The sequence below is a fragment of the Electrona antarctica genome (assembly GCF_951216825.1).
Source record: "Electrona antarctica genome assembly, chromosome: 15".
NCBI classification, from domain to species: domain Eukaryota; kingdom Metazoa; phylum Chordata; class Actinopteri; order Myctophiformes; family Myctophidae; genus Electrona; species Electrona antarctica.
The window spans coordinates 36,276,430-36,303,929 of NC_136796.1; the positions used below are offsets into that span (position 1 = coordinate 36,276,430).

General features: G+C 43.8%; 1 protein-coding gene across 1 annotated transcript in view; it reads right to left on the reverse strand.

The window, feature by feature from the left end:
* kcnh8 (potassium voltage-gated channel, subfamily H (eag-related), member 8) overlaps positions 1-27,500 on the reverse strand; it is a gene marked incomplete at its 5' end in the record, with an annotated part of 132,819 nt that overhangs the window by 84,540 nt on the left and 20,779 nt on the right. The window contains 3 exons of the mRNA XM_079522088.1: positions 1,804-1,928; positions 9,252-9,383; positions 22,981-23,214. Of these exons, the coding sequence (XP_079378214.1) occupies positions 1,804-1,928; positions 9,252-9,383; positions 22,981-23,214 (491 nt within the window). The remainder of the gene's footprint in view (positions 1-1,803; positions 1,929-9,251; positions 9,384-22,980; positions 23,215-27,500) is intronic.

Below are 27,500 nucleotides of genomic sequence, written 5' to 3' on the forward strand. Positions count from 1 at the left end.
TCCAGTTTTCTGAAATAAATATTTTCACGATTTTTCAAAAATAGCAGACCTACAAGCTCGTAGCGCGTAGATCTGCTATTTTTCAATAGCTAAATTATAACATAATGTTTAAAACACCAAAAGGGGTTCCCGCCCAAAATGGGTTAACTGTCCTTTTGTGCAGACCACGCAAACCTCAGCAAAAAGAAAAGGACAATATCGATGGCCTCCAACTGTATATCAACCCCAATATTACAGTAGCCTACACCGTCAATGTTCTAAAGTTTTTGAAGTCAGTTTGTATTGGTGGGCGGGGACGTTTTTGGCTGGGGACCCCCGGAAATGCTTTGGCCATGTCTTGCGCCAACCCACCCTGCCCCCCTCCCGCCACCATTACAAATTGACCGCTACAATAACCTTAATAATATAGAGAAAATACATCATAAATAAATACTGAAACCAGATATCATTAAGAAACGTTTATGCGTGTCTTTATATGTGTCTTATGTAAAATCTTAATTTCCATTTTCCAGCCATTCAGTTGCAAAAAAAAAAGAAAAATCCGGGGACCCCCAAAATAATCTGGTGACCGTCCCACGAGGGGTCGCGAGCCCCAGGTTGAGAGCCCCTGTTCTAACCTGCAGGACAAGCAGAACACATGACGCTAGTCAAACACAGCATCCATCTAACAGGCTCAGTGGCTCACTAATATAATTGTGGGTGGTACTAGTAATTAAATTGATTGATTAGATGATTTAAGGGGACCCACTTTCTCTTCTTGTTTAAACTAATCACTGACAGCTCCTGTAGTGATTTTAGGACTTTAATTACGAGGAGTTTAAACCCCATCCCAAACTGTTCACAATAACCCACCTGCAGGGACGGTACATTCTGTCCTACATATTATATAAATATAACGATACGCACATGAATGATCATTTTGAAGTCACAATGAAGCAGACTGCAACAAATCCTGCTGGCGGGGATTATCGGTCTACTCGTGCAAGTTTTGTGCCTGACCCTTTTCTTCCTGAACCATCACTCTAAGTCCTAAGACATTAATAGGGCATAATTGAAACACTTCCAATCCGAAAATGTGACCCTGAAATCCCATTAGATAAATTTGGAGAGGAGTGGAGAGTGGCTGTTGACAACAGAACACTTTAACGAGTGATTTTATTAGTAATATTTTAGCTTTCTTTCAGTATAGATTTTTCTAGACTGACTGACAGCCTGAATCAAGAAGCAAATATATTACAGATACAATTCTTTCCTTGCCGATACCGATTCCATATCTTGTACCGATCCGATACGACAGATAGTGGTTCTCAAAGTGGGGGTCAGGGACCCTCAGGGTTCCTCAAGGGGGTTCCAAATGGACCCTTACAGGTCTGTAACTCTGAGAGTGTACAAACAGGGTCCATTTTCGGTTCCATTTGTACACTCAGACCCCTTTTCCACCGGTTGGTTCCCAATGGGAACCGATTCAGTTCTTTTTGGTTCTAAGTCCATGAGCCAGAGCTCTAAAATTGGAACGTTAATTATTAATTGAGTAGGCAAAATCATACCTAGATCATGAGCTTGTAGATTGGCTATTTTCAGCATGCAACCAAGTGTAAAATGACTTTTTGATCTCTTGTCCCTTCCAACATTTAAGTCTAGTTTTTTTTTTTTGGCGTAATTCTTAGTTTTAGTTATCGTAGCCTAGTTTTCATTTAGTTTCCATTTAGTTTTCATCAGTGAAAAAAGGTATAGTCGACAAACATACATTTTTCGTCATAGTAAGAAATCAACACAGTTTCCCAGGCGGTAATAATAGTGTACCTTGTTGAGTTTGATCTTGCTCTTCTTCTTGCGTCCCTGGAGGTGACCAGAGATGTGGTACAGCACCGTGCTGCCCCGCAACGAGCTGAACGGATAACCCGTCTTCACCCTGCCGCGCCGCCGCTCTGAACACACACACACACACACACACACACACACACACACACACACACACACACACACACACACACACACACACACACACATGCACGCATGCATGTCATTATGACACAGCTATACATTATTCCCTAGGATGGCATCAAAAGAAAATAAATATGCCATATTGCATTTCTTCAGGAATATTTAATATACTCTCCCGAAAAGCAGACACAAACAAATAAATAAATAAACATAAAAAGAATAGATTGGAAAAAAGTGCAATTTCAATGAATGCAAAAGGAAAGGAAAGGAAAGGAAAGGAAAGGAAAGGAAAGGAAAGGAAAGGAAAGCACCTGGATTTGGGGTCGGTTATTATAGCAGACGTCTGCATATTGATCACATGGTTGATCTCACTGTGTGAACCATCACCAACAATAATAATAATGAAAACAAATTCTCATCATGGTGAACTGCTGGAGTGCGTGCGTGCGTGCGTGCGTGCGTGCGTGCGTGCGTGTGTGCGTTTCCAGTTCATTGGGGTTGATAAAACAGTATAGAGTAGTGATGTGACCAGATAGAGGGGCTGGGTAATGGGAGATGGCACTGTGGTGCTGCTGGGGTGTGGAACTACCATCCTCACTGCAGTGTGCAGGCCCAGAGGAGAGCACTTGGCTCCAGGGGGAATATCACAGCGATATTAAAGCTGCAGAATGCGATAACCAGCCAGTGTGTTGGGGGAAGATACTTTGAAAGCGTATAGCATTGCACGCTGCCAATTACTTCACACTTAGAAAATGTTGAACAACAGCAAAGTTACCCTCAGGAAGAAATCGAGTTTGGTTAACTAAAGACACTTAGTCAAAAATAGTTTTTATACGAGTTGAACTGCATTAATGACATGAATTACAATGTAGTTCACTATACTCCCCAAGGCTGGCAATAACTGAGTGTCCTCCTAAAGAGTGTGTGCACACTCGTGCAAATGTTCGTGACCGTTTCTCGTACGCTTGTACCTGTATGCGTGCATATGCATTTGCAGTGGTGGAAAGTAACTAAGTACATTACTTAAGTACTGTACTTAAGTACAATTTTGATATAGATATGTGTACTTGAGCCTTCACAATTTCCAATACTTTTTATTTCTACTCCACTACATCCCAAAGCCAAAAACTGAAACTTGAAAACTTTAGTTACTTGTTACTTTGGAGATTTTAATTTTGATTATAGAAAATGTACATTAACCACTTCAACCCTATATATATTTTGACCTTTTGAAAATAGCAGAACTACAAGCACGTACTACTTGTACTTGTAGTACTTTAAGTACATTTTGATGCCGATATGCTTTTGTACTTTTACTCACGTACATTTTGAATACAGGAGTTCTACTTTGCAACGGAGTATACATCTACATTGCAGTGTTGATACTTTTATACTTAGGCTAAGTAAAACTTTTGAGTACTTTTTCCACCACGCATTTGTGTCTCCATATGCCTACCATACTTTGCTGCATCTCTGTTTCTGCGTTCATGCTTGTATGTGCGTGCATGCGTGCATGCGTGCGTGCGTGCGTGCGTGCGTGCGTGCGTGCGTGCGTGCGTGCGTGCGTGCGTGCGTGCGTGCGTGCGTGCGTGTACTGCAGATGAGGCGAGCAGACAGGACTCATCCATAATGTGCAGAGGAGCCATGGGGGACATGCCACGGCATGGAGCACCAGAGACACAGAGACACTTATTTTTAGATCTAATGAATTTCCACCGTCCCCCACTCCCCCCCCCCCCCCACCACCACACCCACACCCCTCCACCCTCCACCCCCCACCCCCCACCCCCCGCTTTAAAGCCGTAGAGAGAGGGGTCAGGAGGGGGGGAGGAGGAGGAGGAGGAGGAGGCGAGTGAGGGTATAGCTGGAATGGGCGACAGGACGGGTGGGGCGGGGGACAGGTAGAGAGAAAAGAGTACAGTATAGAGCTGATTGGGGGGAGGAGAGGAGAGGAGAGGAGAGGAGAGGAAAGGAGAGGAGAGGAGAGGAGAGGAGAGGAGAGGAGAGGAGAGGAGAGGAGAGGAGAGGAGAGGACGTAGACAACAAAGACAGGGCTTCCCTTCTGCACAGCCAGTGTCCAATCGGAGTGAAGGACTATACAAGGGGAGCTGACTTTGTGCGTGTGTGCGTGCATGCATGCGTGTGTGTGTGTGTGCACGTGCACACATGTGTGTGTGTGTGTGTGCACCTGTCTCCGTCTGTCCTTCAGGGGTTTCCCCACTGGTAATGAAAGCATCCTTTTATATAGGCTACATGCTGCAACAGCACGGCTACATACTGTACACACTACTGTACAGCAGGTGTGGGCAACTGGCGGCCCGGGGGCCACATGCGGCCCCCACCTTCACTTAATGCGGCCCGCAGGTTAAATATCAGAATACTGATTTCAGCTGTTACAATTCCAAACATGCAAACATAATAATAAATAATAATAAAACTTTATTTATATAGCACCTTTCAAATAGAAAACAAAATATAATAAGCAGCAGGAAAAAAATATATACTAAAGTATTAGATTGGCAGTGAAGGCTAATCTATAAAAGTGTGTTTTCAAAAGGGATTTAAAAGAGGACACTGATTCAGCGGGCTTGATCTGTAAGGGCAGTGTGTTCCAAAGTTTAGGCGCTATGGTGCTGAAAGCCCGATCTCCTTTGGACTTTAGCCGACAAGTTTGAGGATCAAGAAGCTCTTTGGATGAGGATCTCAGGGAGCGGGTTGGGACATAGGGGGAGATTAGATCGGCGATGTAGGGTGGAGCGAGACCGGCCTTATATATGGTGAGAAGGAGTTTGAAATCGATTCTGAAGGAGATTGGGAGCCAGTGCAGGGACGCTAGAACGGGGGTGATATGGTCACATTTCCTGGAGCCAGTTAACAGGCGATCAGCAGCAGCTGTACTAGTTGGAGACGATGAATGGATTTTTTAGTGAGCTGCTGACCTGCTTTAATTACTTCAGTCTATATTAGTAGCTTAATGACTAGTATATTCAAAGGTTATTGTCTTTTTTATGGCCAATGTATTTGTACTTAGTTCATAAAGTTAACATAACTATAATTAAGGCATTTGAAATTAAATAAAAAAATAACTTTTCAGGATTCCATTTCAAAAATAGCAAAAAAATTAGAAATTATTAGAAAAGCGCGTCGCAGTCGCAGACGCGTTTTGAGCTTTTATAGATCGACAATTTTTGCTATACGACAGTAATGCAATGTGACCCTCTGGAGTGAGTGTGGGAATATAGTGTTCCCTCTCCATCGTCAAAGTTGCCCACCGCTGCTGTACAGTAGGCTACACACAGACGCCACCCACATCTGCATTTGCAGTATACAGTAGGCTAACATAAGAAATGCTTAGGTGGTTGCCATGCACAGTTCCCGACAAAGCTCGATTGTCAGCCCCAATCTTGAACGGCTTTCATCTGACTTTGAAGCATGTCGCATCAGCCTTTCACTTTGTATGGAACATGGCTACGTGGAAGAAAATAACAGTGGTGTAAAGTAACTAAGTACATTTACTGAAGTACTGTACTATTTTGAGGTATAATTTGTACTTTACTTGAGTGTTTCCAATTTCCAATACTTTTACTTCTATACTGCACTACATTTCAGAGCCCAAATTTGTACTTTTACTCCACTGCGATTATTTGAAAAGTTTAGTTACTATAGTTACTTTGGAGATAAAAATTTTGATTACTTATTACCACTTCAACCTTGTATACATTTCAGCCATTTGAAAATAGCCGATCTACAAGCTCACAATGTGTCACGATGCGACGCATTGTGAGCTTGTAGATGTGCTATTTCAAAAAACTTTTACACATTTTGAACTTGTGAAATGGGACATTCTGCAATATGAGTAGCCTACTTTTACTTTTAGTACTTGCCTAATCTGGCAGTGTGACAGAAGAACAATAATAATTAATCTGCTGACTTTACACCAACACACACACACATGCCCCAACCTTCCCTAGAATGCCTTCCGGGGCCAAAAGGGGATATCTGTATAGCTTTTTGAGGAAATTCATTACATTGGCAAAAAATAACTATTTTGTATGCTTTTAGAGTCTGTGCTTGCCGCAGCAAAGGTTACAAGAATCCCGGAAGGCTATAGCCTGCATGTGAGTGCGGAGATAACAGGCTGATGACGCCACAGTATATCTCTCTAGTCTTCTGACAATGTCTACCTGCATGAATTAAAGTATCCTCATCGACACGCCATCAACCGGATTTAACTCTGACTGTAATCCCAGCACTAATAGTGTAAACTAAATGCAGCGTAAACTGTCAACTGATACTAAATCTATAGTTACACTATACCATCTCAAGGAGTATACACTGACGGTTTCAGAAGGCTTCATGACGTTTTAACAACAAACGTTCTCTTAAGGGGATTCCTAATCCTGACACAGCTTATTTTCAACTGGGGGTCCACGGCTAAATACAATTTGGGGTTACTTGACATGAAAATGTGTTTTCATGTCAAAGTTGGAACCACACGGTGCTGCACCTCAGTGTTCTGATCTGTATATTTAGGGTAAGGTGGTGATTGAGTGTCTGTGACTGAGATGTCCTGTTCTATTGAGACTGCAACGCGTGCAATGACTTTATAATGTTGTTATGTATACGAGATCGAATTTGGGGAGACCAATTACAGTATGTGGACCCTGTGGCCGAAACGTGTTGGTCAATTGTGTTTTTTAAAACTGATGGACGCTAGCCCCTCCTATATGTCCAGCGTTGAGGGTTTGTGTAAACACAAACATTCTCCTAACACAAACATTGAATGCCATTGACAATGAATGGCCAGCTTTGAGTGTTTGTGCAAACACTAACATTGAAGACGAAGGTGATGACGCAAATTGTGATTGGCCGGAATGAGATGATGTATGATGATGTACGATGATAAGATCACCCCTCACTTCACACGGGTGTGATTTTTTTTAGGAAATAAAGGATTATTGTACTTGAACCGAACAGAGCTGGTAAAACCAGGCTAGCTGGACAACATTTGCATTCTGCCAGAAGGGAGAGTCTGGTGTCTCTCAGGCAGAGACAATGTACTCTGGACCAAATCAGACCGGAGTGATATGCAGCCATATGCGGCCGCTAGAGGCGGGATCAACGCGTGACTGATGATATATTGAAGCTATGCCACAGCACAAATGTAAATGTAAGTGTGCACACCCTTTTGAAAGCTCTCCAAACACTTTATTTACCAAGGTGGGGTAAAAAACACAACGTTTCGGCCTCTGTTCGTGGCCACAGTTATTTTTTGTTAACAAAAATGCGTTTCTGTGGGCCTTGATGCCGTCGTAATGGCTGGTTTTATGCTTGCAGAAAATAGCCAATCTACAAGCTCACAACGCGTCGCAGCAGCGTTGTGTGCTTGACTGCTTGTAGATCTAGTAATTTCAGCAGTGTGTGAAATGACTTGTGTCTTTTACTTATAGTGGATCTTTTGTTTTTATTTGTTGACGAAATTGTCAGTATATTTAGTCTTATAGTTTAGTTTTCATTTATTAGTTTCCATTTACTTTTCGTCAGTGAAAAAAGGTAGTCGACAAACATTTTCAACAACATTTTTCGTCATAGTTTCAGTCAACGAACGTAGGTCTCTCTTGGTTGTACCAAAGACTCGCCCTGGCCTGTTGTCACCCAGTCTCTTCTTTTAAATCACTCCTGAAAACATGAACATATCAAGGACCGTTCTTTAGATTTTATTTCCTATTTATTCGGGTATAGGCTTTGGTTTAGACCGACAACCTACCTCAACCGCAAGCACAGGAGCAGTGCATGTCCGTTGGTGTGCCTAATCTGCGCGTGCACCCCATTCACATCATTTCCATGCACACTTTATTTGCCTCAATTTATTTTCATTTGATTATTTATTGTTGTTAATAATTATAATTGCAATTAGAATTTTAATTGACTGTTGTTGTTGTTTATCCTCGTCTCGTGGCACTTTTGCAACCCTGTTTTTAAAAAGCACTTTAAAAATGATTATAATCCCTCCCGATGGGGGCCCGTTGGGTAGAACAGTAGTGTGTATGGGGGCTCCCCGGTGCCCGTTGGGTAGAACAGTAGTGTCAACATAGAAATAAGTGGGGAGAGTGTTAACTGGCATAATGACCACATTGGGAGAAAGAAGAGGTCAAAAATAATTGGCCTGTTCTAAAAAATAAAGAAATAAAAGAACATCCTGGTCAAAACATACTGGTCGATTAAGCCCGATTTATACTTAGTATAAATACTGCAATGTAGATGTACTGTATTCAAAATGTACTCAAGTAAAATACAAAATTATCAGCATCAAAAAGTAAAATGACTCATGTTGCAGAATGTCCCATTTCACAAGTTCAAAGTGTGTACAAAATATTTTGAAAATAGCAGATCTTCAAATGGCCGAAATGTATACCGTTGAAGTGGTTAATGTATGTTTTCTAATCAAATCACAGAATCACAAAATGTTGGCTCTGAGATGTAGTGGAGTAGAAGTAAAAGTATTGGAACATTGGAAATACCCAAGTAAAGTACAAATACCTCAAAATTGTACTTAAGTATACATTACTTGAGTAAATGTACGTAGTTACTTTACACCACTGTATATAGCACGCTCTATCAAGAAGCAGTGCTACAGTATTGTCCTGTCCATCACTATCATAATGGTGTTTCAACCTCTCGTTGAGATTACAAATGAAAACTACAGGCAGCCAACTCCCTATTGTGATCTATTTTACAAAGAGGCCTAGCGGGAAGCTACGAAGCAGAAAATAGCCTGTTAAATAGCCACTGCACATGCTGCGTGAGGTGCGATAAAATATAATGTAAGCACTCGGGATAAAATAAATTGGAACAAGTAGAAGAAGAAAGAAGGGCAGATGCATGTGTTCCAACTAATCTCGGCTGATAGTGTTATACCATTGTCATGGCGCCGAAGAAGTTAACAAAAGAAATAAGGAGACACGAGGAAATGTAACGGCTCTTTTGCCTTGTCGTGTTAAATGCAAAAAACAATGACAAGTTACGTATAGCAGTTGCATCCAAGAGACACTTTTCTGCTAAAACTTAATTTATCTGAAGGTGTGGCTTGCCAAAAAGAAGTGATCTACAATCTTTTGGCAAGCAATTGTTGTGTTGGCAGACTATACAGACTACAGAGCATTAATTAGGCAGGCTTAACATTGTTTCTTATACAGACTTGAATCAGGAACAAAACACAGCTGCAAACACACGCACGCACGCAAACGCGTGCACACACCCACACACACATGCACGCGCACACACACACTTTGACAGACGGAACTGACCTTCTCTTTTCTCCTCTGGGAAGGCTTTGGCTTTAGTATCTGTGATGTCCTTAAAGGAAGCCAGGAACAGCACCACATCTCCTTTCTCGTTCTTAATGGGGACGATATCCAGCAAGCACCAAAACAGTACCGCTGGAAGGGAGCACACGCACGCACGCACGCACGCACGCACGCACGCACGCACGCACGCACGCACGCACGCACGCACGCACGCACGCACGCACGCACGCACGCACGCACGCACGCACACACACACACACACACACACACACACACACACACACACACACAATCGTACATCTTCTTCAGTATCAGAATTGCTCATTTGTTTTACTTGGATATAGTAACAGACGGAACTGACCTATAGGCCTTAAGGCCTATAGTGCAAGTGGATATCAACACACATGAGGAAATGCATGAAGTATGCAAAATAAATACATTTATTGCCTACATAATACATTACATAATAATACTGGTCAAAATCTGCAATGTTTCCTGGGTTTATTTAGATTGATTTAGATTGTACAATGTCTCAATGTCCTGTCACTTAAAGCATAGTGCAAATAATCAGTACCACAGACGAAAAACAGTCTAAGTCCAAATTTCAGACTGACCCCTCCACGAAAAGGCCTCGTTGTCCTGACCCCTTATCTATCATTTATACATTATGGATCAATAGTGTGTACTTAGACTGTTATTCGTCTGTGGCATTATGACTCATCAAAGACACATTTTTGCAGATATAACAGCTGAACACACTCGTGGCATTCTTTCTACCATGGAAATCATATATTGTTCACTTTGAGGTTACGTTGCTTTCATTCTTAATTCTGTCCAGTTCATCGCAAACCACTGGGTTTAACATTTCCATGATTTCAAGCCTACCACACTTGTAGTACAGCTGCCATGATTGCCATGTTTTTTTCCCAGCCTAAAACATGATAGTTAAAACATGATAGTGTGATGTCACTATATCATTGTATTTTTCATTGGTACGTTTGACAGTCAATTCAATTCAATGGAGCTTTATTGGCATGAGAAAACAGTCAAGGACAATCAAGGTTTCAGCCTCCAGGAAGAAACCCTAAACACAAAGGGCAGACATCATTGCTCATAACAACCACACCAAGGGGTCTAATGAAGTACTGTCACCTCATAAACACAAGAAAAACTGGAAAAAATACAAAAATCTAAGGTAGTTGTGACACGGTCAGTAGCCTGGAGGTGTTTTGGCCAAATCATTATATCTTGCTATATAAAAGGAAGCCCTGGTAAGCTAGACTTATAGACCAGGGGACATTGCATGGTGTTTCAAAATGCTGTAGTGGCACTTTAGATTCAGACTGCGAGTCACAAGTTGCTGCTGGAACCAGCAAAAAGAATCCCAGTCCCAGACCAATCATGCTTCTCTTCCTCCACCATGTTTGACAGATGGTGTCACACTGACGAACCGTCTATTCGCTCCTCAACAACATGATGAGTAACTTGTACATAAACAAGAGCTATGGGTCAACTTAGCACGCTTTAAATTTGCCTTTGGCACACTGGCATTCATCAACAAAACATCAACAAAAACATCATTATATAGAATACACACAATGCATTAAAATACAATATAAACATAACACAGCAACCGTGATCATGGGCTGTATGGATTAGGTGATATAGAGCTATTTAAAAACAAATCTTATTTAAAATGCCCACGGCAGTTAGCACAAACAACGTCTTCTTTTTGGCTAACGGTAGTCTAAGGCTCCTGCCTGATAGCTCAAATGAAGGGCTCAAATGGGTAGCTCATTGAAAAACCTTCCGTTTTTGGTTATGGAGCAGTTGTATCTGTCCTGAAGTTGCAATTGTTTGTCTCCAATGATCTTACTAGCCTGGTTGACTATACCTGGGAGACCTTTTCAGCCAGACTGACTTTTTTTTCGGCCAGCCTGACTTTTGACATGGTGTATGTATGACATACTCCCCTAGGTCCTTTATACTTGCTTTCGGCCTGAGGAAAACAAAGAGAGGGAAGTGCACTCTGCAGAACCTGACGGACAGCAAACCTCTGCCCGGCATTCTGCTAACGAAAATATTCAGCTAGAGGCTAGAGGAGCTGCGTGCACAGATTAAACACCAATATGGGACATAAGTTACTGCTGTTTTCTGGCGTTCACCGTTCCAGCCCAGCATGCCCAACTGTGCTGTAAATCAGAGGTTCCCAACCACAGGTACTAGTACTACTGGTGGTACTTGAGCCCCCCTCTGGTGGTACACAGAGGAATCGCCCAAAAAAGGAGGAAAAAAAGACAAATGTCGAATGAAATAGGTAGTTCTTCTTGGTTGAAATAGAAATATCATCAGTTGTGCTGATTAGTGATTAGACAGAGTTTTGTCAGAGCAGCAGCGCTATTGGCTTAGGAATGGAACAAAAAGGGCAGGTATACGCTCCTGTATTTTAACAAAGCAAATATTTTCTGAGGTGGTATTCAGTATATATAAAAAGGTTGGGAACCAATGCTGAGTATGATATACGTAGCTTGCAGAGTTATTTCAATCAGGTATACTTGAGGGGTGTAGTCAGTGTTATGTAAGACCCACATGTCATACGCTGACCTGGCAATCAGCTGACCAATCGGGAGCGGTATTTAAGCTCACCTAAGAATGCATTCTTCCTGCGTTTATTCTGCATATGCGTTCCTAACTTCCTGCTTGTTGTTGTTTGCTCCCACGAGTCCCACCGCCACCCCAGCACCACCGGTGGGCTCTGCTATTCTGTTCCCCATTAGGGGGTGGTTGTTATCGTATATCTATCTCCCTGATCTTAATGTTTAATGATGGTTGTCTAATTGTTTGGAGCAGGGAGAAAAATGTAGCAGAGCCGAACGGCAAGATAACATGTTATATGCACACTTGTGTTCTCGTTCTATAATAAATATCTGTTCAATCTATTCGCGAGTTATCTGACTGAACTCCGGCTAGTTGAGGGGAGGAGCAATGCACTTTATGGTTATCTCTGTGTGGACAACACACTGGTACCCAGTTCTTCTGCAGACCATTAAACTTCCCTATACCTCCCCAGAGGCTGATGAATCCTGGACGAGTAATTGGACTATAGAGCAGACCCTTACGGGGCCAATTGGTTTCATTTTACACTCTCAAGAGTTCAAGATCTATAAGGGTCCATTTGGTTACCAACTCCATCATTTAGCTTGGGACCACCTGAAACCCCCCCCCCCCCCCCAAGGACCACTGGTGGTCCCCGGACCACTGGTTGAAAAGGGCAGATATAGTACCACTGTGTTGCACCCCGTCCTGACATAAAGCCACAATAGTGAAGAAAAACCCATCAACCACTTAACCACCGCCTTTAGCTGTCAATGTTGAAAATAGACCATTTACAAGCTCACAACACATCGTAGATCGTCTATTACATCTTGCGTGCGTGCGTGCGTGCGTGCGTGCGTGCGTGCGTGCGTGCGTGCGTGCGTACGTGCGTGCGTGTGCATGTGCGTATGCACGTGCACATGTGTGCGCATGTGTGTGGGCGTGCGCCTACAATGTCATGCTCAAAATAGCTAAGGCCTACTGAAATTGGTACACCAAATCCAGAGAATGTGATTTGTGCAATGCTATTGTCACTTAAACTGTATACTTCTTCAACACCTAAAGTAGGGGTATAGGCAACCTTTGGCATCAACATTGGTCCAACATTGGCACAAAGGAGGGTGATCACTGGCACACTGACAAGGCATAACTGGCATAAGAGAGATGGTTTTTGAATTAAAATAAACTATTTAAAAAAATAATTGACAATTAAATTAAGGCCCTCACATTTGTATTTAAATGACATCCTGCACATAATTCTACATTCATTAAAACTCTGAACTCTGACTGGGGAGGGAGTCTGGGAGATAGGTGGGTTATTATTGCCCTGAGTCTAATGATCCTTCTTAAATGGAAAAGGTTATCGGAGCCAGCTTAGGTGATTCATGCAGGCATCTAGTATGGATGCCTCCCGAGCGTCTCCCTAGGGAGGTCCTTGATTGCTGCACCTCCCACTGGGAGGAGACCCTGTGGCAGACCAAGGACCAGATGGGGGTATTACATCTCCACACTGGCCTGGGAACGCCTCGGGATCCCCCAGGAGGAAGTTGCTAATGTTGCTCTGAAAAGGCTGGAAATATCTGCTGGAACTGTTGCCCCTGTGACCCGACTCTGGATAAGCGGTTGAAGATGGATGGAAAAGGTTATATCCGTGGACAATCCTTAGTGTTACCAATGATGCTAATGAAGGCTCTGCTCCATTTAGTGTATAGCACAGTGGTTCGCAAACCATTACGTTTACATTCACACATGCAGGCAAGAAGCCCTTTAGTTGTACACGTAGCAAAAGCTTTAAACAAAGTGGACAACTAAAGATACACAGGAGAGTACATACAGTACAGGCGGGGGAACTGTTTACTTGTGCAGTTTGTGGTAAAAGCTGTTGTGATAACAAATTCTACAAGACACATGTGGATTCACACATGTTAGAAACCCTTTACTTGTACAGTAAACAGTAAGACGTCCTATGAATGCAAGAAGCGACCTCGCCCTAAATGGCGAGGTCGCTTCTGCCTGGGTAACAGCACGCATCTGCATGCCTGGGTGACAGCAGACTGCTGGCCGAGCACTGGCATGGGGGGTCAGATCAACATATGGAATGAATTCTGTACTGACCATATATGGAGCGTGTCAGGGTTTGATGAGATCAGATCAACATCTGGAATGTCAGAACAGGTCAGCTCCCTACAGTATATGGAGATCTAAGGGGGGCAGTGTCTTGTACGGGGTTTGATGAGGTCAGATGAGGTCAGATCAACATACTGTATGGAAGGAATTCTGTATTAGCGTGTCACAAAGCGTTATGGTCGGACTGACTGACAGGTTTTGCAGGTTTTCATATAGTAAACTGCGTGCGACCTACAGTACGGTCGCAATAACTCTGAAGACACACTTGATCATTCATACGGGAGAGAAGTTGTACATTTGTGACAAAAGCTTTAGTGGGAATAGAGAATTGTAACAACACATGATGACACACACACACACACACACACACACACACACACACACACACACACACACACACACACACACACACACACACACACACACACCTATTATAATGTATCTGTGTTAATCCTAATCCTAATTCTCCTACACATACAGTATCCACTGCTATGTATCCAGGTGCGGCTTAACTAGGCTTGCCTTGCCTCGTCTTCTTTGCTTTGAGCCACCTATCACGCAAGCTGTTGACTCTCAGAAACCTGTCTACTGATTCTCTTGTGGCTCTGGGCTTGTCACACGTCTTCCTGTCAGTTGCCTCCATTTTCCATGTGCTTTCAGGTGGTGTAGGAAGCTGTACTCGCGGACACCGTGGCAAATTCTCTAAAGGAAAAACCTATACTTCTAAGGCTTATAATGGTCTGCCTGTCTTCCTTTGTCAATTGCTTTTTTTTTTGATGATAGCAATATTACAGACTGTAGTACTTCCTGCAGCCCAATACTGTCCAAATATTGCTTCAGTGGATGTAGTGACCTAGTTCCAACACTGCTTTTATATTTAATACAGACAGAGGGTTTGTATTGTAAGTAAACAAAAGTTGAAAAGAGCCGACTTGTGTTTTATATTTTTGGCAGAACATGTTTTGTTTGCAATTATTTTATATGATAAATAAAAATGTGACTTTTTGACCATATAGTATATACAATGAGAGTCAATGGAAATATTACTTCCGGTTTCACAGAAGCATTGAGATAAAGATGATGGAAAGATATTCAGACTTATATCATGCCAAGTTAGCCATACAACCCAGGATTCTACCAAAGAGACCGTGGGCCCTATTATGCATGTCTTAAGTACCAGGTCTTATTACTTAACTTAAGACCTGGAGGCGTGATCAATGCCATTTGGCTATTCTGAGTGGCCATGCAAGCAGCAAGCGGAGCTGCAGCACCACCTTCTCGCTCGGGTGGAGTCTGCAGAACCATTGCCCACCACTCCTGAATGAAGTGTCTGGTGCTGGGACTCTGGTGCAACGCACAGGTCCTGGGCCTGGTGAGAGCAGGAGTGGACCTGGTGAGACGTAGGAGGGGCCCGAACAGGAGTCAACCCACAGAGCCTAGTTCTTCCATGTGCCAGAAGCGTACCTCCCAGCCCTGGCAGAGTAGTTCTGGAGTAGTTCCAACGGATTGTGTGGCCCTGCAGGTTTTGCCCTAGTGGGACTGATTGAGGTATAGCTACTGGGACGTAAGTCGGGACTTGATCACCCCAGCTGGGTCGCCTGAGTGAGGGGTATGATGTTGGTAGACCCGAAACCATGATGACCTCAGGATACATCACTGAAGATACGTCCCAGGTGCATCCATACTGATGTATTTTTTAGAAATATATTCTTTCAGAGCAAACGCTTTTCAAATCTTTGCTTCTGGGGAGGTCCCTGGAACAACATATTTTCAAATGGGGGTTGGCAGCCAATTACATATAATTTGTGAGGTCCTTGACATGAAATATTGAGCACCACTGACATAGAAATATGGGGTATTTCAGAAAATTTAAGATTTTTTTTAAATTTCGACGTCAGGCCTAAATGGTATAATAGAGAGCAGGTAATATTATATACATGACTGTGTGTGTCTCTGTGGGCGCATCATGTTCCTATAGAGAAGAGCAGGGTGTGTGTGTGTGTGTGTGTGCGTACATGTGCGTGTGTGTGTGTGTGTGTGTGTGTGTGTGTGTGTGTGTGTGTGTGTTTGTGTGTGTGTGTGTGTGTGTTCGTGTGTGTGTGTGTGTGTGCGTGTGTGTGTGTGTGTGTGTGTGTGCGTGTGTGTGTGTGTGTATTTACTTGCCTGCTGTGTGTTTCTGCAGTGCACGGCAGCGGCTCAATAGAGTCCCAGGGGACATGTTAACAGGATGTATGAATTCCCCACAGAGCAGCAGGTGCTTAAATAGACGGAGCCAATACTACCCAGAAGCAGTGTGAAGGTGAGCCGAGAGCCACGTACAGTCCTGATGACTTTATAGGAAGAAAACAGATGGCTTTGCAACAGATCTCTAGAGCAGTGTAGTATCTTTTCGCTGATATGGCACCTTGGGGCCGAGAGCCGTCTGGAATCTCTGGATGTGTGCGTCCGAGTGTGTGTGTGTGTGTGTGTGTGTGCGTCCGAGTGTGTGTGTGTGTGTGTGCGTGTGTGTGTGCGTGCGTGCGTGCGTGCGTGCATGCGTGCAAAACACTGGACCGATCAGCGCCAACATTTGTTATGCAAGCTGCCAGTCGGTCAAGGAAGTAACCTTATTATTATTATTTAAATAAATATATAAATAAGATCCACAGGGAGGCGAACCAGTGACCTTCTCATTACCAGACAACCTCTCTACCCTCTAAGCTGTGGTCAGACCCTTATTCATGCCACCAGGTTGTATCCATTGTTTTTGTACTGCACAGTACATATGCCATTATGCCACTACATACAGTACACTTTACAATGTGTGGATGAGTGGAAAGTGCGTGCGTGCGTGCGTGCGTGCGTGCGTGCGTGCGTGCGTGCGTGCGTGTGACTGTGTGTAATAAAATCTGCTGTAGAGACGTCAAGAGCTGGTGGGGATTCCTTGCTGTCACTATCCTTACCATTCACTACATCCATTACCATCCATGCCTGCTGATGTATCTATTATAGTGTGTGTGTGTGTGTGTGTGTGTGTGTGTGCGTGCGTGCGTGCGTGCGTGCGTGCGTGCGTGCGTGCGTGCGTGCGTGCGTGCGTGCGTGCGTGCGTGCGTGCGTGCGTGCGTGCGTGCGTGCGTGCAAGAGCATGCAGTCCAATCAAACACAGAGAGAGACACCTGAGTCAATAATTGTGCCGAGCTTTACTCCACTGTGATAGATGTGGGAGGACAGCGTGAGATGGCATGAAAACAAAACAAGATATACTGTATAGGCAAGAAAGGCTGCCCTGCAGAGTACTACTATAGGACAACTATGGAGAGGAGCGAGAGAGGGGATGAAAGAGCAGATGCCTGTTGCAAGGCAACGAAGGTAGAATAGCATGATGGAGAATTGGGAAAAGAGAGGACAATTGAGATGTGGAAGCATGAAAGGCTGGTGAAAGGAGATGGTGGATGGATGCGAGAGAGCACTACGAATTCTGGAAAACGGGTAACCGGGAAAGAGAAAATCTTGAATGTGTACGTGTCCAACTATTGAGCATGTGAGCAATGGGTATATGCACACTATAGAGTGTGAAAACGTGTACGTCACCAAGAGGAGGGCGGCGTCTGAAAAGCTAGGGACGGCCCTCTCGTGGGCATTAAATTCTAGCCCACAGAATAGAGTGACGGTGGTATGTTTTTGTAAATATTGAGCTTGTTCTTGGCGACAACATAGTGAACCAACACCAGGATGGATAGAAAGAAAGTCGGGCCCAAATACATTACAAGGACAAGGAAAATGTTGTGAACAAACACGGCTGTGCTTAGATACTTTGTTGAACGTCTCTGCGCCTGTGCGCCGTACAGCCGAGATCCAAGCCATTCTACGTCTTTTTGTAAACTCGTCAATCTGGGTTCCTTGATGCTGTCTCCATGCTGGAAAGCTGAAAATCTAATTCTGTTTTCTGGCTGATTCCCTCGACGTGACCTGCTGTGGCACTTATTTACTGAGCAAGTCTGCACCATTGTGAGGTCAGTTTAAAAAAAGAACGTATACAAGCACACTGGATAGTCGCTCAATGTAAACAAACCAGACAAGCCAACAAGTATGACGGCCGCTACCACGTGACACATATGTGACCACACGCGATATAGAGCCTGCCATCGCGGGGGTGGCAATTGAAATAAGTAAAGTAAAATGAAACAAAATGGACCTTTTTAAGGTTTCTTTTTACACTTGATAGTTAAAGATCTAATAAGGGTCCACTTGGTTACCAACTCTCCATAATCAACTACACTTTAAAAACAAGCCCAAATAATCAACTACACTTTATTTTTGTCAAATACATTTTTATTAACGGGTTATAAATTATTATAAAATTGGTACAGTAGGCCTATGCATTATTTTTCTTTAGAAACAAGGCCAACTAATTATAATAAGCAGACATGGCAACACTGCTGGTTGACTAATGGAGAAATGAAGGGAAAACAGCGCCCCCTAAAGTCACAGATCACTGAACTAAAGCTTAGAAGTCCATTTTCTCTGCTTGGTCTTTTTTCCACTACTCCTGCAAGACATTTTTCTATAAGCCATATCTCCAAAACTGGTGGGTCAAACTGAACAACCAATATGTAAATTTGAAGCTATGATTCCCTGCTTTCACATGACATGAAAAAACGGAAATTCAAAAAAATCCAATGGCAGCCCCTCGGTCAAATCTGGTCACATATGTTGACGCCCCCTCCAGGAGATTTTGGTACACACTATACAGACAGAGTGAGACAGACATAATAATGTCTCATCTCATCTCCACTGGCCATATGCTGTGGCCTTGGTAATGTACTGCACTGTGTGTAGGAATCAGAACCAGCTGTATTTAATAACCTGGGCCACAGCTTGCTGCAGGCCATGACATGCATGGACAAATGGATACACTTTTTATCTTTTCTTTTTGTTTTTATCCCACGATTTTGTAACCCATTTTTTCACCCAGTGTCAATTTTCAAATCTAATCCTGGGCTCTACACTCCCTCTGCCACCTGGGGAGAGCAACGGCCAGAGGGAGGCAGTTTAGAGACCAGGATTAATGCATGTTTTTTGTGAGGGTATACCTACCCTAGGAGACACGGGGATAACATGCAAACTCCACAAAGAAAAGGCCTTTCGCCAACCCCACCTAGGGTATAGGCACTGATGACGTAGAGGAGAGAACACGCCCCCCCAGCACTACCGACTGCGCCACCGCGCCTCATTTTGTCTTTTTTTCTTCTTTACAAAAGTTGGACACACACATATCATTCACAAAATTCTGAAAGTTCTCAATGCTGCTTAGCTTCACTAAACAAGCAACAATAATCATGCAGGGACTTTATCTACCCTTAAACACTGTGTTCTACTGCGCTGGAGCACACTGTGTGTGAGAGAGAGGATTTTTAGTTTCAAATAAACTATTTATAAAACTTTAGTTAGTTAGTTAGTTAGTTAGTCAAATAAATGAAGTACTCACATTTGTATGTAAATTACATCATGCACATAATTCTACATACATTAAAACTCTGAACTTTGACTGGGGAGAGAGTTTGGAAGATACTAATCATTATAACAACGTGAAAGATTCTTTTTTTTTAAAGAAGGGAAAAGGTTATATTCGTAGATACCCAAAATATGTTGGAATTGTTTGACATGGTGTCATTAAAATTAATGTCGGCATGGCACATACATCACTGACTATCTAGATTAGAACATAAATGGCACTTCATTTCATGCAGACCCCTGCCCTAAATCATTCCCATCACACACTCTCACTGTCCGGAAAAGTAATTTACATAATTATGCTCTGCCCTATAGCAGTTCTTTCCCGTGTCTACTTCATCAGGGGCACAGCATGGTTAAGTGGGCTGCCTGAGGCAGCATTTATGGTTCGGTATCGCACTGGACAATAAAGAGCTTGTTAACCCGAGAATCCTGCTGCCATCTGTCCCCTGTAGCTAGGTGTGACGACACGCACCTGCTGTGCATCGATGCACAAAGGAAAAATCAGCCATATCGCTACACCCGAGGAAAATGTTGAAAGGAAGGGACGTGGAGTCACGTGACTGGACACAAGATAGGGCCCTATAGAGAGAGAGACCTAAAGAGCCAGTAAGCTGAGATATGAAAGTTTCATGTGCCTCAGTGTTAAATAATAACGCATTTCTCACAGATATCATTGTCTAATGGTCTTTTAATGAGAGCCAGCGCCTGAATGGAGCTGTCCATCCATCTATACATCTCTATATCTCAATTCATCCATCCTCCCCTCACTCATTGCCAATTTAAATTAAGCCGGTCCAGAAATAGCCACGTGAGAAATTTCCCCCCATTTCAACAAACACACAGGCAAAGTTGGACAACGTAATAGAGGGTATCAAGTGGCAAAACGAGTGGCAAATTAAGTGAGTGGCAAATTAAGTTTAATGTCTTTTAACTGTCAATGCCAGAAAGTCGTTTTTTGCCACTCAGTATAGGCGTTCCCGCATAACTTCCAGGTATGATGATGATGATGTCACGTGCATACCATAGAGTATATAAAGGATAGAGACCAAACTGGAGCACTAGCCCCGCCCCCAAGCTATTCATTTCGATGAAGTTGCTCAGTGGCGTTTTTAAGCACCCGGAAGACTGCCGGAAGTACCTTCCCCTGGACCTCAAATTTGAGGTCCGGGGTGACGTAGGGAGTGATGGTCCTACGTGTTAAAGCCCAGCTGCACGGGGTTTCCTCGTCATGAATCCACGGGTCCGCCTGCAGTCCTTCCTCATACCACTAGGGCCCAGCGCTTCAACGTTGGAGCGCCTCACTGGCCCCTTGGTGCATACCCTCTATTGCTTCGAACGACACGCAATGGTTCTGTGCTGGGTAAATGGCGTGCTCACTACTTGTCTATTCCATTTGTTTCCCAGCCTTTGGGATATTATAAGTAAAGGAACACCACTGATTCTGACAGAGGCTTGATCAAACCTACACTTAGGCCTACAAAGAGCAAAATGGGCGCTTAGTGGAGCGCCTCTCATCACCAGGCCGGGTGGCCTACTTACAGTAAATCTTACTCAAATATGATGTTCCACAAAGCTATAGACACATTATTGATGTGAGAGGAGAAATGGATATAAATTATGTTTCTCTAGCTCCCTATATCTCAGATATGGGTTATAACAACTAGAATTTCGCCGCCCTTCGGGCGGCTCATCCTAGAGTTACGTAGCAGCGCAATATGGGGAGAAGGAAATTGCGGGAGTTGACAGACTCCACTTCATGTTTCAGCTGTGTGTTTATACCCAGTATTGTGTAGAAACGGATGGGTTATTAATTATTATTATGTGTTGTTGCGCGCCCGCCCGCACACACACTCACACTCACACTCACACACACCCACTCACACACTCACTCACACACACACACACACACACTGTGTGAAAATAAATAATAAATAATGCGCGGAAGAACGTGGCATTGAGAGGTGGTGTGTGTGTGTGTGGCTGGCTGGCCATGCTAGACGCGACACACGCACACCCTGGGTAAATAGTAGGTGTACTGCGCGCGCGCGCACACACACACACACACACACACACACACACACTGACTCACTCACTCACTCACTCACTCACTCACTCGCGCGCACACACCCGCGATGCGAAACGAAAATCCTCCACGGTGTACTGTGAAGAACGTTCACCAAGCGTAGTGTAGTTGTGTGGCGTTTGCCGTGCGATAGGCGAGAGATGTGTGTGTCGGGTTGTTGCCGGCGTGTTGTTGCTGGCGGTGGCCGTCATGGGTCCTTATTAGTGTAGTCTAGTCAACACGACGTGGTGGTGTGGTCGGCCTGGCCGGCACAGCAGCCAGAGGGGGAGGGGGCGGAGGTAAGATGAGCTGGGTTAGAGCAGAGGTACCGAGATTGGATATTGAGGGTCGGAAATATGTGTCACTGTGAAGGCCGTACCATTGGACTGGCCCCATGAAGTGAACGGAGTTGGCGTAACTCGGCAAAGTGGTGACGATTTTGACGTAGGCTGGTGGTCTTTCGCAAGAATGTGTTATTTCATAAAAATGGGTATTGTACTGTAAATATGACAGTTGCATGGATGCAAAGTAGTGGTTGATGTGTGGACAGGCATGCTGTTGGTGTTGTGCATGGTGAGATGGGTGCAAACGGTGTGGTTTGGTAGGAGAAGGCGGACAAATGATGGGGTGTTGCGCTGTCTATTAGGGTGGCAGGATGCCAATGTTGGTCCATGTACTTAAACACTGTACTTAGGTACAATTTTGAGCTATTTATAATTTACTTGAGTATTTCCAATTTCCAATACTTCTACTTCTACTCCACGACATCACCCAGAGGCAAATATTGTACTTTTACTCCACTACATATTTGGAAACTTTAGTTACTATAGTTACAAAACAGACATTAAACACTTCAGCCCTATATTCATTTCGACCATGTGAAAATAGCCAATCTACACGCTAACAATGCGCAACGCATTGTGAGCTTGTACATCTGCTATTTCTAAAATATTTGTATACATTTGAAAATGTGTACACTCTCATAGTTACAGACCCATAAGGGTCCATTTGGTTCCAAACTATCATTTAGCTGGGGACCCCATGGAACTCCCTCAAGGACCCCTGGGGGTCCCCGGACCCCACTTTGGGAACCACTGCTATACAGTGCAGAGTGAGGTATAACAGACGTGCCCTGGGCAAGACCTACACTTTAGAGGCTATCATTTGTTTGGGCGGAAGTTGCGGGATTTTAGCGGAAGCATCGCCCAAGGAAATGACGTTGATGCTTTACAAATCAGTTCACATTCTCCGCGAATGAAACAAGTGTTGTGATTGGTCGCAAAAATATCGTATCCGGGGGAAATACATCTGACGGATGTTCCGGACGATACATCCGCCGATAGCTTCTCTGCCTTACGTTGTGACCAGGCTTTTCTTTTCGCAGATAACTTAAGTAAGCCGTGGGACCGAGGCTAACAGACGTGTGGCCACATCTCCGGCCGGACTCACCCGACTTGCTGTAGAACATGATCTCGTCCTTGAACTCCTTGCGCTCCTCCAGGGCGTCATCGATGCTGAGGATGACGCTCTCGCTGGTCTCGGGGCCGTACAGGAACTTGCAGGCGCAGCTCTTCTGCATGACCTCGGCTCGCGAGAACCCCGCCAGCTCACAGAAGCCATCGGAGCAGTAGACGATGGGGAAGCCCTGGGCCACCTGGGCATTGGCCAGGATGAAGTTGCTGTCTGCACAGTGGAGAGACGTCAAAAATGAGTCAGAGACACTTTCAAGAAAGTAAAATAAGGACAAAGTGGCAAGGTGCAAAAGAGGCAATGTGCAATGTAACGGAGGCAAGGCGCAAAGACGCAATGGTGCAAAAGTGCCAATTAATAAATGACTAGAGGTTTGGGCCGTTATGCGGCCCTCACATCTCCACAACGATTGTACCTGTTGTACCCCATCTGTGTCCCTCCCCATATGGAGATCTGTCTGTCTGTCTGTCTGTCTGTCTGTCTGTCTGTCTGTCTGTCTGTCTGTCTGTCTGTCTGTCTGTCTGTCTGTCTGTCTGTCTGTATGTGGAGATGTGTGTCAGCCAAATATGAAGTCCAGGTCAATCTATAATGTGTTGATGACATTGGAGAAAATTAGGATTTGCAGATTTCCCGCTCATTTTCAGGGAACCACCCACACGCACACGCACACGCACACGCACACGCACACACACACACACACACACACACACACACACACACACACACAGAATATATACTAATACATTTCTGTTTTCCATTTAGGCAGGATTATTACTATTATTATCAATCATCATCATCAAAGGCGATCGATCACTGTATGTATTGATTATAGAAGAAAGAAAAATCCCTTCCACCTCTGTCTCATATAGCTTTTGTTTCCATTTTATCTCTCGTATATATTTCATCCTGCACGATCGCAGGAACTTTTCTATGAAACATTCTTATTCTGACCTTGAATCCTTCAATGTTTGGTGACGTGTAATCTAGGTGATTTATGAACCACAGCTTACTTTAACAGTCGCGGTGCTTGTTTGTTGTTGTTGTAAGCCTTAATGGCTAAACGCCATGTAGTCCACCTGACAAGATAGTGAATAAAGAGGAAAGAAGTGGCATCCGGACGGAGCACATCAGATGAAGTGTGATGCCTTCGTCTCCTTGAGGCACTTTCAGTGCACAGAAACAAACTAAGAGGGAGCTGTACTTTGTCATTATACTGTACCAAGGGAGGTTCTGGGGCTCATTTCCTTTCAGACGATATAAATCACAATCACCGACATCACAAAATACCCCAAATATTCCGACGACACAGCAATACTCGCGTGTACAGTGGTTTTCAACCAGTGGTCCGCGGACCACCAGTGGTCCTTCCCTGAGGGGGTTCCAGGTGGTCCCCTGCAGCTGAATGATGGAGAGTTGTTGTAACCAAATGGACCCTATATAGATCTTTAACTCTTGAGAGCGTAAAATGAAACCAAATGGACCCGTACGGGTTGGTTTCATTTTACGCTCTCAAGAATTAAATTGTTGTTACATCTGCAGTACAGAGTCTACAGAATTCAAAGTGTGCCTGTTATCTCTCTCTCTCCAACATACAGCATGGAATTTGGACAAAATCGTATCCAACAAGGACAAAATATTCTTTCGTTTTGGGTCTGAGAGGCTAAATGTCATCAAATGATGGTCCGTGGCTCAAATGCTATAACTAATGGTCCTTGATATGAAAGAGGTTGAAAACCACTGCTTTAACAGTCTACAGCCTACAAATTCCGTTCCGCAATTCACGCAGTGGTGCCCAGTCGCCTCCTCCTCGACATAGGAGTTCATCTTTGCCACACACAATAAACTAAAAATGACTTATACTGGATCTCTTGTCCACTTGTCCTTCCCTAACATTGTAATCTATATTTTTTTATTTGTTGACTGTCATGGTTTGACTCTTCCCCTGTCTGCATTTCCATGTCAGCCACTGCCACTCTCCATTCTTACTCAGTCCTTGTCACACACCTGTTCCCACTCCCTCTTCAGCCCAACAGTGCCATGCCCCTTCCACACCTGTGAACACTTCGGCAATTACCCTGCTCCCTATAAGGCGCGATTCATACTCCTATTTTAGAGCCGAATAAAAGTCGGTTCGGCTCTGTAGAGCCTACAATGTGACGTCATTTGAGGTTCGGGGGGGCGGGTACCGTCCTAAAGTCGGCGCTTCGGTGCTACTGAAAATTTCTGACGAGCCGAAATCATTTCGGCACTACAGCGCCGAAACAGCGGTAAAATAGGAGTATGAATCGGCCCTAAGACTGAACTCTTTCCACACTCCCACTGTCAGAACATACTTCCTTGTCCCCTGTGTTGTACCGGAGTTCCTGGTTCTCTGTTTTTGCAATTATGAAAGGCTGCATTTTTGGACTTTACTGCTTCGAATGTTTGAACTTTCGGTTTACTGCTTTGTGCTTTGAAGAACCTTTGCATTTTTGGCATTTTCTGCATGCTGCTACTACTCACTTTGTAGCTTGACGGCATTCTGCTTTATTAAATCATTTAATTTGAACATTCCTGCTCTTATCCTGCATTTGGGTCCTACCCTTTGACTCACTGTGACATTGACGAAATTGTCAATATATTTAGTCTTAGTTTTAGTCATCATAGCTTAGTTTGCATTTCGTTTCCATTTCGTTTCCATTTAGTTTCCATTTCGTTTTCGTCAGTGAAAAAAAGGTAGTCGACGAACATGTTTTGTCATAGTCATTAGACAGTTGACGAAATCATTCAACTCAACACTGCGGCCAGCCAGTGGAGTCTGGACAATGTTGTTGTACACTGTCCTATCGAGAAAAAGCACAAAGGCCAAAGCATTATCTTTAACCTCTGAAAATATGAAACTTAGCTGACTGTTGTCCCCCAGGGCTCAATAGTGCGTGCGCTCCTTTTAACCCGGTGTGTGTGCATGTGGATAATACATCTTCTGAATGTGAAATGGAAACAGTATTGTTGCCTGTCTGGCATTATACGCATTGAATCACTGTTGTTAACTGACCTAATTGTGTCTAGCTCTGAATGAGTACCTGGTTGAAAGGGAGCTGTCCGGGCCTGGATCCATCCATTAACATGCACACGCACACATGCATATACGCACGCACGCACGCACGCACGCACGCACGCACGCACAATGTAAAGTAAGTACATTTGCTCAAGTACTGTACTTAAGTATACAATTTAGATTATTTATTTATTTTTTACTATACTTACTTACTTACTTTTTACTTCCAATTTCCAATACTTTTACCTCTACTGCACTACAAATATTTGAACACTTTACTGTCCAGTATGCACATTGCACAACATGTATACTGTAGTATAGGCTACAGGGGTAGGCATACACACACACACACACACACACACACACACACACACACACACACAGTCACACACACAATGTCACTCTCACAAAGTACAAACTCTTCCTCAAAAGCACGCACGCACACACACACACACACACACACACACACACACAGGGCAGGCAGAGCAAAAAAGGGAAGACATGCCCTCAATATAATCAATGCGAGGTGTGCGCCACCCCGACGACTTGTTCCAATTACCTTTCATTACAGAAATCTATTTTCTGCATCAATAATCCCGTTATCCGACCGCTGGAGATGGTTAATTGTTTCATGTCGCACGTCAGGGCTTCATGTCACGGGAGGCCGGGCGCCGTGGATTGGAGATGGGAATAACGGTTGTCTCCGATGGCGCCATGGAGCCCTTGTACCGTGTACTGTAATAATACGTGTACCCTCCCGAGGACCCATGCATGCAGCAAGATGCTTCATTTCATACAACACGCAGCCAGCGCCAGTGGTGGGAAAACTACTCAAATGGGAACTACTCAAATGTTTCACTCAAGTAAAAGTATTTATATTGCAATGTTTAGATGTACTGATCTGTTACAAGTATAGAAGTCCCGTATTCAAAATGCACTCAAGTACAAGTATTGACATGAAATAGTGTTGAGCACCAATGATAAAGAAACATACCGGTAGGTTTTTTTCAGAAAACTGTCAGGATTTAGAAGACAAGAATTGTGTAGAATCTGGTCTCAGTCCTAAATGGGTTAAAACAAGTTACATATTGTATCTTTACATTTGGACTGAATATACATGGGAGTGTATAGTGATTCGTTCCTACACTGAAAACCCAGATTTGACACCAGCATGCAGAGGACTGTGGAATAATAGACGGGATGTGGAGGTGTGCTACACTACCTGTACGTGAACGTACGGATACCTTCAAATTGGTTAAGGTGACATCCGAGACACACTCTCTGAGACTTATATGCATATCTGTGATTATTATGCATACCTTTCCAGCCCTGTTCCAGTCAAGACTTCCTCCTGTGCCTCCATTACACTGTCTCTCTCTCTCTCTCTCTCTCTCTCTCTCTCTCTCTCTCTCTCTCTCTCTCTCTGCTTTTCTACACAGCAAACTTAACTTTCAGATTTAAT